Consider the following 14,373-nt stretch of genomic DNA (forward strand, 5'->3'; position numbering starts at 1 on the left):
GTCGCGGACGTCTGGTCGCTGGGCTAAATTTAGAATCCGAGACACCGGCCCCTTACTCGGTAACCAGCAAGTGTATATTATGAGCTTGTGTGTTTAACTAGGCTGCTGCGGTTGATGCTGCTGCTACTCTTGCTGGATAGACCGAAGAGCGGAACGTCCGACGGTGTTCGCTTACCGACACCGAGCTATCGCTTTAAAGTCGCAAGTTGTTTGCTGATGCAATTGTAAACGGCACGCGCTAAAGTGCGATTAAAAATGATCACGGCATTCCAATGGATACCGAGGTGTACGCCGAACGTAAACTATACTCCGCATGATCCGCTGCATACATATGAGATACTCACACGGAACGGAAATGGGATGCTACAATCAACATTTATTTGCTGTGTTTCTGACCCAAATTTGTATATAAACATAAAAAATGTGTACGGTATGTGTGGGTATTTTGATTTTGCAGGATATACTTGGACGGCAGGCTACGTCTCGAGATTCTTTATTATTTCCTCAGACGCAATGTAGCCAAGCAGCTGCATCTCCTTAACAATCGTCGGGTTCTTGCTCAGCGAGTCGATCCATTTGTAGTAGGGAAGTTCGTTTCTGGTACCACCGTATTTTTTCGGCAGTGATGTTGGGACCACGTGTCTATGCAGACTTTCCATGTCCGACCCGTGAAAGAAGATCTTGTCCCTCATCCTGGCGTCCAGGAGTGGCTTAAAGACCGCGAATATAGCGTCGAACACCCAGGACTGATGCAGGATGTGAATGGCGTGGGACTTTATGGGAAATGAAGTCACCATCAGGGCCAAAACCATGCTCGCTATCTGGAGAACAATTCGGAATGTTATAAATCGCCGCGAACCATTTTAAGTCGCGGGTATCTCACCTGCGGCGTCACTGTCCATGCGTGAGCCATTGCCAGACCTTCCAAATCGAATATAACGACACCACCGAGGATCTGGGCTCTTGGTTCCAGTACGCCAAGCTCCAGAACTACCACCGTCGCCTTGAAAATCTCGATTATAGAGTACTTCCTGGGGTCCCAGTTCCCGATCCTGAATATCATCATCCGTCGACCGCACTGCGTCCGGTAGGCAGGCACCGTCATTATGTCATCGTCGCCAATGTGCCGCATTTCCAAGGGATTCAGACCACGGTGAATATCCGGATGGTCATCCTTGAAGTTGTAGTAGTTTACCACCTGTTGATCACTGTCATTGAGTATATCGTCCTCACCGTGAGTAACGAACCTTTTCCCGGTCTTACGAAACTACTGAATGCTAGTTCGTGAATATTCATGAGTTCTTAAAATGTTCGTTGATCTGAGTTTTTGATATTTGCCACGATAAATAGTTTGGCAAATTAGTTTTACGCAATATTTTACAACGGAACCCATTTTCGACATGGAACAGTTGAGGCTACGCATAAAGATTGCGCAGCCCATAACCGATCAAACAGAGATATTAAGAGCATCCTGAAGTGTATGACCGTTTTGCATAACGCCTTGGCACAGTAAAATCCCAGCAACGCCGTCGCGGGCCATCGTTACTCTTTACTTCATGTGCATAGGGTGGCAACGCACACAGATAAATAGAAATCTAGTCAGACACGGTTAGCTCACTCGGTACTCGGCTTACAGCACTGAAAAATTACGCCTCAGATCGAGTAGAGTGTCTCGTAACACGCATGAAACCTGTCTAGGTTGGGTTTAATTATGTGCATTCATTCGTGTCTGCTGTCACTTGTTAGGAAAGAACCGACCGTTTGGGCGGCAAGCCGGCCGGCTAGCTGACTGTTTGATTGAGTATCACGTTGACCGAAAGATTGCTTAAAAAGAAACTTGCGCTCTGATTGCACAGATTATGATCACAAGTATTAAACTTCCTTGCATAATCGTTATATTGAAATAAATCGCAATGGCATCTATGAATTTTTAGTACCGTGAGACGCCTAGTCCAAACTCTGGCACCCACCATTTGATATGCTTCAATATTTTCTTAAGTGAACTCACCAGCCTATGCGCCTTGTTTACGTTGAAGCGACGTGCCCGAAGAAACCTGATCAAAAACGCATCGTCCATCCGATGTGGCGTGCACTCCCCTCTCTCTGGAACCACGAAAATAGACACCGAAGACATGCATATACTTTCTTTTGCAACAAGTCAAAATTTTTACGCACCGTAAATCATGTCCCGGAGTTCATCAATCGTCAGGCATTTGACCTCGTCCGTTTCCCCGAGTTGGGTTCTCGCATATTCCATCACCTCTTCTGGCGGTTCGCTCAGGTCAAGTGCCACCTCTTCATCGTCGGGCTCATTTTCGATCTTCGGCTCCGGCATTCTTCTACCGTTTCTGCTTGGTCCAAAATTCCCTGCCTCTTGGTCTTCACTTCTGAATTCGATTTGCGGCGAAAACAGCGACGGTTTATCAGTTTCACCACCGATCACTAAGCCCTCTGCATCGATGTTCTTCAGCGCGTTTCTGTACTCCGTGTCATCTACGGAGCTTCCAATCGGTTTGTCTGAGTTCCGCGTTCCAACGAGGTTGGATGTCAGTCTGTGGTGATTAAAGTCCTCAGGATAGCTGGGTCGCACCCTCTCGATCTTGATCCTCTCGAAATCGTCTTCGGGCAGCCTCTCGCTATTCTTGTTTATCGGGTCGTGAAGCTCCTGGATGCGAACCGCGTCGGCTGATTCCTCCTGCGCAAATACCGACAGACACTTTGACTATACCATGGATCAGGATTCGGGCTCCCTCCCCATTCCGTGTCATGTTGTGTTGTCGGAGAACACGCGGGGGGCTCGGTTTCATCCATACCCACATTCACATGACACGAACACCATTACAAAGTTATTTGATGACTTGAAACCCACAGTCATGTCACGATTGAAGTACCGCCCGACGTACTGTAGGCCGATGGAGTTGCGCAGTAATTGGTCTCTTTCGTTCTCTTGTTTTATCATTTCGTTTCTTGCTTTTCCCCCCACACGTTTTTGTCTTTTTGTTCTGTTTTTTCACCCGCCACCTCAAGTCACGACCGCAGTTTCGCGTTGAGCCCACGACGAAGCAGCCGCCGTATCCTTTTTTCTAATATACATCATAAATCAATTGAGCAATTTTATATTTCGCCAATTAACCTGCTGCCATATTGCCTAATATTTTTATCAAGCAGACTATAATAAAATCTCAAAATTAAAAGTGCTGATTTTATTTACTAAGCTCAGTGTAGTAAAAAAATTCGGTACTCTGTATGTTTTTGAATAATATTTCAAACGTCTGTTCCTTGTTACATAGTCAGTTTCTCATTTCTGTACGTGAATTAATTAATATTAAACTAAAAACCATTGTTTTCAGAAATAAATAATTAGCCTACTTTTCGATTCTCACGGTGAAATATTAAATAGTGATTTCTATTAATTGCGCAGATTTGAAAGCTGTAGGTACGAGAAAAATCGTACACCCACAAAGTTGTTATAATAACTGTTGAATGAATTTGTTAATGTTAAAAAAAAAAAACTCAGTTTTTTATCAACCTTGACGGTTATTTCCTGACAAAAATTTTACCATTCATATATTTCGAATACATTTTTCGCGCTCCCCGAAATTTTAACCGACACCGATCCTGCGAATCACCAAGGATCAAATACAGCGGCCTTTAGATACACGACACGAGACAGGAGGCACAGATGCTTTGAGTTTGCATTACGAAACCTGGCCATGGTCATCCTGTTGCATCCGAGCGGTTTGCCACTTTCACAATCGCAAGTCACGTATATAATGCACGTCTTTTACTGTACATACGTACGTGTAAATGTACGTGAAACACTTGCGTGTTCGCACCTTTTCTGTGCAGCAACGCCGCGGCCTCTGTAGCACATGTGTAAACACGCGTATGGGTATTCGAAGGCCTTTTGTCCGCACAAGTATACCCCCCCACCCCCCCCGCCCCATCCATTCCGCTCCAATTCACTCCGTACGAATGGAAACGATGACCTCAAAATCGATTGTGTAATCTTTGTTATTAGATCCCTAGCGTTTCTAACGCCACTTTTATTTTCTCCGAAATTCCCTGTAGCTCCTTACAGAAATTCGAGGTCTAAAACGAAATGTTTATTTCTTTTTTTTTTTTTTTCTTTTACTATTGTTTTTTGTTCACCGATTCCCTATTCGTATCATACATTCTTCGTTTCAATAACATTTCGTACCCATTCACAATGCCGAATTTACAGAAAGTGAATATTTTCTCTCCTTGCGTAAGTTTCATTCGGAGTACGTGATGAACAAAAATTTCAAACAATGGGATCTGTGTTAGATTTTTTTTAGTCTGAACTGTAATTGTCTTAAAATATATACTTATGCACGACAAATATTACGTGAACCGTATGATAAATATTTGAGGGAAATTTTTGAATTCCCAATTATCTCTTTGCGCGAGTTCTGTAATTTTTATGGACTGGGCATTGTATGTTTTTACTTTCATATTTGAAGTATTTTTGACATTTCGGATTTGGTTTATTTGATCTCTTTTGACCCAAATAATGCCAGGTTGAGTAATAGATAACACGCAGTTTTTTCTGCGGTTATGTAAGAGGTGGAGCTCGTATACCACACGTGTCTCTTACTTCGTACTGGTCAAAGTCTTGTGCGGTGGCCTAATACAATATGAAATTATAAATAGATATACGAAAAAGTGAAAGAATTTACGGTTATTAATGGATCTGTGATGTTATGAAATGGATAAAAAATACATTTGTGGTACTGACAATTAGCGAATTGCAATAAATTATTAGTGAAAGAATGTGGTATTCATATTTCATATTGTAACGGGTACCGTACAATATATTTTAACTATCAAGTATTGTCTGAAATAGTGATCAACCGATCAAATCGATTTGAATGGAAAGTAATCTTGATGCGAAATCCGTTGATAAATATCCCTGTTCTTCCTTCTTCTCGTGTTTCTTATTACATTTTTACCTGCATCGTTTCAACATGTGGCACATCGAATCGTATTCTCTTTCTCCTATTGTTCGTCCGTATATTACCCGAGCGTATCTCCTCGAATTATGAGTGGCAGACAAAGAGAAACAGAGACGAAGATACAGAAATTGCGTAGCTGAAATCATGCTGCGACCTTACAGAAACCTTTGGAAATTGCACCCTAAGTTGAAATAGTACAAAGCTTGGGTACATGGAATTGAGGTGCTATTTAACTTCTAAATTATTATACCAACATACGTATTAGAATGTACCAATAAAACAATCTAGTTGTTAAATTCGAAACTGCTTATTTAATACGTTATAGAAGAGACACGCAATTTGAGAAATTCCAGAAGGTTTCATTGAAATCGTTTCATATTTAAGGGTCACGGGTCTAAAAAATGTGCGTTTTTGAATGATTTATATCATTTTCAAACATAAAATTTATCGTTAGAATTTCGTGAAATACATAATATTCCGCAGTTCAAAGCTGTTACAGTGTATAATGTTCATTTTGTATTACGATCGTTAAATGCAATTTATAACGGGTCGATTTTCAGGTCAAAAACACGTTACGTTTTTTTGTTATTCAACTGTGTCTTGTGGAAAGTTTTAGTTTCCAAATTTCCAAATTTGAACTGTTGTTAATGAAACGTTTTAATTTGTTAGAAACGATTTTACGGTTTCGAGAATATATTCATTTTTTACGAAGCTAGAGTCAAACAGTGCTTCGAAAAACCAAAGGTTACCAGAATGAGAGACGCAATATACGGAAAGATTGTTCACTCGATTCAGAATTAATACTGACTTTTTGAAATATAACCCCTCATGTTGGGATTTAAATAATGATTATCAGAAGCCTTTACACTTGTTCTCATTACTGTGCGTTGTTGACGACACTGTTGAAGGAGGGGTTACTCTGATAAAGCAGTTTAATTTATTCATTTACAAAAATAAAGAGCAAACACATTATTATTTGATAAAAGCAAAATTATTATAAAATGTTTTCAAACACAAACAAATCAACATTATGAAAAAAAGCGAATTATATAAATGTAACTGAAATTTAAGAAATTAATATAAAATTGATAAAAGTGATCAGCATAATTTATTGTTGAATTTGTTTTTCGAGTCCTAAATCCTTGCTTAATCGTTAGGTAACATAGGTTAATATTTCAATAATATTACAGGCATGTTTTGTCCTATTTTTTGAAGCATTATTCGTTTGTGATTCCATAAGAAATGAATATGTTCTGGAAAACGTAAAATCGTTTCTGACAACATTTCCGAAAAATTAAATCATTTACAAGACTTTAAATGTGGAAATTTTTTATCATTCACTATTCGTTTATGAACTGTACAGAGTGTAAAACACGTAATGTGTCGCCGTTTGACCAGATGATTCTCCAGATCGAGATCGTTGAAGATCTTGCAAGATATGTATTCGTAAAATTGCTCTTGACCTTGATTGTGAAGGTCAAATGGTATCGAAAAATTTTATGATCGTAAGAAATTCTACTCGTCCAGAGGAACCAAAAGTCTTGTGAGGAAACATGTGTAGCATAGGGATTTCTTGACGAGTGTAAAGTGCCGAAGGCGAGTCAAGAAGTCACAAATCCTATTTTCTGTGCTACGTCCGACGGGATGTTTTGACAAAAAACTACACAATAGTCGAGTCGTTGACCGATTTAGCGCATAAACACACATTTTTGAGTACCATGATCCCTAAATATGAACCGGTTTCAGTGAAACTTCTTGGAATCGCTCTCAGTGTTTCTCCTCTAAGATATATTGAATGAGCAGCTTTAAATTCGACAACAAGTTTTGGTTGATTTCTTTTTTTTCTTTGCTAATTCTACCACTTTTTTAATTTCTTTCGCATATTTGAATGATTCGTTTATTTTTTTTTCCTCACTTCGTGACTAAAATAAACCAGACAACGAAGCAACGTATAAAGAGGCAAAGAAAGATGATGAGTATCCAAGAATAAGATTATATACATTTATTTACGTCATTCGATATATCGCGTGCGGAAGACGTCTTGAAAATAGACGTAACAATTTTAATTTCTTACTAGATGATTATTAATTTTATAACCGTGCAAAAGAGGGTTCGTACAAATATTGATATTTTTCTTTCTGTAACGTACCGACACAGAAAATTGACAAACATGTCAACATTGAAGATAATAATCATTTATACATACAACTTGAACACCGAAAATTTTCTAGATAATTATCCACACATCTTTTAGACGACTTGTAAACGTCATTTCGGATATACAACTATATATATATAATATATATATATATATAATGCTTTAACATTTTTCATTCTTCTCACGAACGATTCATCTGGACTTCTTCCAGGCGTCTAAACTCTCGAAATTATCGTACGTATGTCTTGTAAACTTCGTTGTAGATTTACTGGACGTTTTATAAACTTCGTTTCAGATATACCAGACGTCTTTCAGACTTTATTTTCGATATACTAGACCTGTTTGACAAATCTTCAATACGGCTTGGTTCTATCGTAGAAAAAAAAGTTTAAAAAAAGAATGACAGAAAATTTTCCAAAGAAACCTAGCAGACGTTTACAATATATCTCGACGTCTAACTGGCGTTTAAATTTTTCGAAATATCTTGCAGACGTGTTCCGGCGTGTTTTTTCACACTCGCTTCGTTCTTTTATAGAATTTATGCTGACGTGTATCACCGGCGATACGGGATTAAAGATGTGGTCATAATTCAAAATGTAATAGTCATTAGTCGGTAAGCAGACGAACATATGGACGGACGGTTATTACTTAAGTTAATGGTACGTACATACGGTTTGGATACTAGTAAAGATGTAACCAGGAAACCGGCGTCCGATCACGTTCACCTTCCAACAATCCAGGATGAGAACTGCACGACGGCAACCCGTTTGGGTATAGTAGCCGAGCTAAAAACGCATAGCGGAATGGAAAACTATATAGATATACATATTATAGACGTACGAATGCTGCCGGGTATATAAACCCAACCGCGATTGCGATCTGAAATTATTTGTGTGCGTGAAAATGCTGTTGCGCCTGTTCATGCACGTATACCATATACAAAGGCACCGTGGTGTACATACGGGGCATTCCATGCGAAATGAACCAATCCCACCCCTCACCATTTTCAATTGTGTGAAACTTTTCCAATTCATGATCCTCTAAGACCCCAAGTTCAATGGGGAAAATTCTTTTTCTCGAATCACTCTTGAGTTACAAATATTGTACAAAGATTCTTAAGCGAATAACACATTTTTGCAAAAATTTTGAAATATTCACAACAGTTTTATTTTCAGTTCCTCTCCATTTTAAGATTTATCCTGCGTTGATTTCAGTACATAGTTTGAAATATTCTTGTTTCACAAGAATCGATGTTTAAAATACTGGCAAATGGAAAAAAATTGTGAAACATTTCTCACACTGTAAGAAAGAACGCGTTAAAAATATTGATATTTAAATTGATTGCTAGTGATTTTTCTAAAACTTGTACAGCTACGCTATAAATTTTAATCGTTGGAAATCACCGACGTGCTTGAAAGAATAATAAAAAAAAATCAAATCATTTATTCTAACCAAGTATTCTTTGCCAATTATCTGAGAAAAATTAATACGATTATCGTAAATTCATTTGGAAATTTTGATAACGTATCGATGTAGGCATACAACGAAAAATGGTAAAAAAATTAATTTCATTTTCTGAATAATTTTAACCGTTCCATCGTGAGACTATTCTGAAAATAATCGGAACAAAAGAAAAAATTTTAGAAAAATTATTGGAATACATGTCACGCCGAAGTCATTGATGATCGTTTCATTTCCAATTAATTCGGGGTCAAAGTAACGTTGTCGCCAGTTTAAAAAAAGTTTCAACAAAATTTACTATGGTAAGGGTTGAGATCGTTCGATTTGGCACGGAACGCCCCATACGAATGCACGTATACCATGCGCGCGCATATATCGAGTTTGAGAAAGTCTGACGAACAACGATCGCGAGGGCGACCGGTAAGCCGGCTTTGCAGGTAACAACACTCGACTTCGTGACCTGACCTCCAGACATTACACGCTCTCAAGCCGTATACCCGCAATATTATCCCGCACTCGTACTTATTCCACATACAACCACCGACACGCCAGCTGATACTCTCACTTTCGTTACCGGCACCGACGCCAGGTAGCGATACCTGTCCTTGTTACTGGAAAATTAGACGAGTAATCGGTTTGAGGAAATGATAAGATTATAACTCGCGCTCGATACAATGACTGTAAAGTTGATACGGTATTTCGATACCTGTGTATAACTACGAATTCACCTTAAATATTCCCGTTATGATACACTGCGTACGTACACATGCATTTATTCGGGACACGGTAAAGTTTTTTGTTTCCTCTCTACTTTTTTTTTTTTTTTGTTGTTGTAAATTGCCTGCCTACAATGTGCCGGTAATGATTTTTAAACTTCAACGATCTAGATTAATATTATTCAAGTAGAGGATGTGGCTGATTCCGACAATTATCGGTACACCACGAGGTACGGAAATTTTTTTTCCTTTCAAGGTGAGACTTTCTATTTGGCTGCAATTAATAAAACACGCGATAGAAGAAAAGTAAAAAGTTCGTCAACGTGTTTTTCGTAAACGGTAGGGATTAGAGGTCTAAAATTTGGAGGATGTTCATATCTCAGTAAACGTGACAACGTACCGAAATCGCAGCCAAATCGAATTTTTTCTACGCGGCGATGTACCGATAATTTTTGAAATCAATCATGCGTGTACGAAATAAAAATTTTTGTTTCAGTGTCGTTAACTGCGATACTTTGAATTCGTGTTTTGATTTTTTTTTTCCCCCATTCTTTTGACTCTCACGTCTTGCTCACGTTTTGCACGACGTTGCGGGCAAGTTCAATGACCTGAAACGATTCGTCGGAGTCATCGTATTAACTGATTGCAACGGCCAAATTTGAATGTATAAATAGTCGATTGGTCATTAAATATAGGTCAGGGTGTGCGGAGAGTAAGAAGAAAAAAGTAAATATAAAAGATAAATCAAAGTCGAAGAAACATGATATCATTTCCTAAAAGAGAAAAAAAAAAGACACGACGACGAGAATATTTCGGGTGCTTGTTGTGTGAGATTTTTGCCCTGTCTCAATTTGCCCAAGGCAACAATTACACGCGCTTGCGTGCTTTCATATTCATCGTTACTTGCACGATGGCCACAAAACACTCACGACGTCACACGAGCAGTTAGTGCAACTACGCAAGTACGTAAGTGTAAGTGCCTCGGGCGAATTGATTGAGACACGACAATAATTACAGACCTGAAATTCCAGGGACGATACCGCATTCCCAAGTTCTACTTCGCGCAGACTGTTCCAAAGCTGGGTGTCCGAATACTGGTCGAAAGGATCCGGGTTGTAACGGAGAATCGTTGAGAACAGAATCGGCTCCTGAGGGATGATCGAAATCCGGGGTCGCAACTCGCGTAGTCCAATCAACTTCGCGTCGATCCCGTCCAGCAGAATTTCTCCCTCCAGTCCATTTCCGGTGAGATGAAACAGCGCTGAGATCAGCCAGGATTTCCCAGCCTCGGTTCTTCCCGCTATACCGATTTTCCAGCCAGGCTTTATGTTCAGGTTTAGGTTCTATAAAAACAGTTTTTGGGAATTAAACAGTATGGCACTGATCCCGAACTCCTCGGTTAACGAGCTTCGAAATCTGATGAACAGTAATCACGCATAGCCTTCAAGAATACGCTAGGTCAGTTCAAATCGACCGATACACCAACCGAAAGTTTCATGACATGACGAATTCTTATGTCATCATGAAAATCGGGGTAAATCTTTCGAACTGTCTCTCGACAGGATAAAATGTAGGTTGAAAGATTATTGTGACCTGAAGATTTAAAAATAGTAAAGTAAAAGCGAAGTATGCAAATTATGAAGTCAATTTAGATGAAATTGGAAATGTGTACGAATAACGAATAACTCTCTCCTCCAGTGTATGATATGTAATATTTTCCTTGGATTGGAAAAAAATGAAGTAGCTCTGTTATGTGTTGTTGCATTCGTCTTGACGTCGGCTTTGATTTGAGAAAAAACAAACCCGTGCTTCATTTAGTAGAATGTCCGCAATTCGAATGTCGCAAATATTAAATATGAAATAATATTTGAAACTAAAGAGAAAAAAATTTGTACAGTTGACACACCAAGCCGAATCCCTTACAATATGCAAAACGTCCCTTTGAAAATTTAAACAATTATTTAAATAAGATACTCACCGACTACGTGATGTTTCATACTATGAAATAAGTAGTAGTTCTCTCAGCATCTGTCCGGATTGAGTGGTCAAGCGGCGCACTTTTCATGCCCCAATAATGCAGTTTATTTTTTGTAATAACTGTAAAATCGACGTAGGCAGCATTCAAGATTTCCTATAATCCCTGCTCTGTAGCTATATGTATATACACAAAAAATTCTTCAAATTATTAACCATGGCAACTTGAAGATAATAATGACAACAGTATCTTGAGACCGATAAGAATAATAGTATATAAATTAGGTTTCACCCGACAACCCAAATTATTGTTGTCATCACTTTTTTGTTCAATAAAATCATAACTGCAAGGTAATTTACCTACAGTGTGCTTGGTCATCGTGTTCTTAGCGTGGTCTCTAGGTGGCGGTTCTCAGGGCGTTATAGTAGAGACTTGCATAAAACGTTTTTGCATGTACATTGCCTCCGATGCGGCGCTGTAAAAATTGTAGTCGCGGTGAGATTAAACAGTTCATCGGAGACCACCTAAAGTTTACGTAGGGAAAGAAGAAGAGGCAGAATAATACGAAGAAGATGAAAAAAAGTAGAAAAAGAAGGAGAAGAAGTAGAATGAGAAGTGTGACTTCTTAAACAAGTTGATTTCGTTAAGCTAAGTGATTTTTGTTCTTTTCCATTTAAACTTATCCATTGTTGAATACGTATGATTGTATTTTGAATTCAATCCATTCATACAATTATGTTTCTAAAAGCAATATGCAGTATAGGGACAAGCGGTTTTGAATATTAAATTACCTCAGTATGTCTCTACTACTATTGTTTATAAGTAATCAATATAGGTTTTCGGACGAAAGCTCCGGAAGATTTCAAGTTTTTAACGCAGGTAATGTCAGGTAATACTAATTTACGTTGTATATCCATAGGAACGCCGGAAGTTGATACGTTGTTGCAATTAATTAATTTAGCATAAACGATGAAGTGAATGTCGAGGTCCTTCTCAATTACGAGCAAAGTATGTCTACATAATTTATTCAAGGTTATCCATTTTGCCTCGGAATTTTATTACTTTCCAAAGCGCACAAAATACCTGCATACAGGAAAAAAACATCGTCTTAAAGTCGAAATTGTCTCGAATACATTTTCATCGGTTTATCGAATTTAAATCGTTGTTCCTTGAGAAGGTTGTACTTGAAACGTACAACCTGTACGCTTTAAATGATGAAAAAATTAGTAGACTTGTTCGATTTCAATTTGCAATCAGTCGCTTTACCCGGAAGATTATTCTCCGCGATTTCTTTTATTACATCAGTATTGTTGAATAGCTAATTTTTCAAAATTACACAGACATTGGTTTTGATCAACAAACAAATAACAATACTGAGGTCACTATTCAGAGAAAAAAATTTTTTGTTATGTGGAAAACAGTTTTCTCAAAAAGAAAAACCGTCGTTAAGTAAAATTGAACGATTCTACTAAATTTTCCCGACGTTTTTAACCAGTTTGGAATAAAACATTGACATCGAAGCTTATGTTTATAATTTTAATTTCTTTTTTTCCACATTTCCGGAGCAAACACCATAGCTTACGATCGTAATAATATGACGAACACTTGGTGTGCGACCATCTTGTAATAAATTATTAAAAAAATGTTGATTTTGAACTGCACGACCTCGTTAAAAACCATACCGGCTGGTCGATAGATCGACTTCTACTTCTGTTCCTGATTAATAAATTTTTACCAATAACAAACAAAGTTTATTTTCGATTTAATGATATTTGAATCGAAATGGTTTTAGGTTCCCCCGCCAGAAGAAACAGAAAACGATGAAGAAAACGACGATAGTCGCAATGATACGATATGGTACCAAGTAGAAGTGACCTTGTCAAGACGGAATACACGATTTTCAGGTCTTAAAACGCTCGTTAAAAAAACCTGTTCACCACACTTCAACGTCTCGAAAAAGAGACCGCTGAATTGACAAAACCTACACTGTTAAAGATTTCTATATGTAATTTCTCACACTGTATTAGAAGTTTTGTCCGGATACGGAACAGTGAACTCACCATACATTTGCTGTGTATTCAATTTACAAACACAATAAATTTACTTACAAAATTGCATATACAATGGGGCTGTTAACCCCTTTTTCAAGCCGCGTTTGAGATACGTGTACTTGGATATTTGGAGGTATATACGTCAACGTTAAGATCGACCAAGGCACCCCCTCAAATTCCTCACCACAAAAGGCACAAAATCCACGATATCTTTGACAAAGATCAATGCGGATATGTAGTAAAGTACTACCAGATGTACAATGGAGGACAATGAATCTGAGACGGCTAATTTTTTACACTAGACAGTTATGTTGGCAACACATAGAAACATACAGTGCCACAGTGGGCCGAGCGCGAAACAAATTCAATCTCAATAAACATAACATAACCCATGACCGTCGAATCTGAACTTACGATTAGAACACCGCTGGGATAATCACTTGTTCAATCCAACATCCAATTTCGCGCTCGGCCGACTGTGGCGCTGTAGGTTTCTCTGTGTTGCCAACATAACTATCTAGTGTAAAAACTTAGGTATCTCAGATTCACTGTCCCCGAGTGTACAACAAGTGGACAGAGCTCCATTGCTCCTAATTTTGGTTGAAATGGAGTATCGCATGTCCATCATGGATGTCCACATCCATTGGAGACGAATGTTCCGCGTGAGCATTTTCCGATCGTAATGTAAGTCACCTAAACAGAAGAACAAGACGTGTCGATGAAATGGCGGCTGAAGCGGGGATCGAGAATTATACCGATTACGGAAAAATGCTAGTACCTAGTTTACCTCGGGTTTCTTTGCCTGATGATTCACGGCCGAGGCAAACTCCCCCTCCACATTCACCGGTCGAGTCATAGGTCACGTACGTAAGAAACGCCTGCTGGAAGGTTGGAGCGAATTGAGCCGAACAACGAACAACAGGACTGACGCAATTTCGATCCGGTTTTATAGCTTCGCGGTTCACAAGCCGGACTCACAACAAGCATTTGAACTTGGTGCGTGCGACATGCAATGCGAAAAAACTCGGACTATCGT

General features: G+C 38.7%; 1 protein-coding gene and 1 long non-coding RNA gene across 6 annotated transcripts; both read right to left on the bottom strand.

Annotated features, from left to right (window-relative positions):
- Positions 1-356: 356 nt before the first annotated feature.
- On the bottom strand, positions 357-11,679 carry LOC124183094 (alpha-tocopherol transfer protein-like). 5 transcript variants are annotated; one of them, XM_046571117.1, is made up of 7 exons: positions 11,650-11,679; positions 10,331-10,654; positions 7,806-7,919; positions 2,176-2,695; positions 2,009-2,103; positions 884-1,198; positions 357-821 (listed from the first exon to the last, which is right to left on the bottom strand). In XM_046571117.1, the coding sequence occupies exons 1-7, from the start codon at positions 11,662-11,664 to the stop codon at positions 477-479; spliced, it is 1,728 nt and encodes a 575-aa protein (XP_046427073.1). In that variant the 5' UTR covers positions 11,665-11,679; the 3' UTR covers positions 357-476. The 5 variants fall into 5 exon arrangements, with proteins under 5 accessions (XP_046427073.1, XP_046427075.1, XP_046427074.1 ...); XM_046571119.1 differs by lacking the exons at positions 10,331-10,654; positions 11,650-11,679 and adding an exon at positions 9,093-9,143; XM_046571118.1 differs by lacking the exons at positions 10,331-10,654; positions 11,650-11,679 and adding an exon at positions 8,894-8,953.
- A 1,758-nt stretch (positions 11,680-13,437) lies between these two features.
- On the bottom strand, positions 13,438-14,264 carry LOC124183101. Its single transcript, XR_006870924.1, has 2 exons — positions 14,125-14,264; positions 13,438-14,030 (listed from the first exon to the last, which is right to left on the bottom strand). It is a non-coding gene; the product is annotated as an uncharacterized LOC124183101 (long non-coding RNA).
- Between the last annotated feature and the right edge of the window lie 109 nt (positions 14,265-14,373).

Source organism: Neodiprion fabricii, chromosome 5, assembly GCF_021155785.1.
Source record: "Neodiprion fabricii isolate iyNeoFabr1 chromosome 5, iyNeoFabr1.1, whole genome shotgun sequence".
In the NCBI taxonomy this organism is placed as follows: domain Eukaryota; kingdom Metazoa; phylum Arthropoda; class Insecta; order Hymenoptera; family Diprionidae; genus Neodiprion; species Neodiprion fabricii.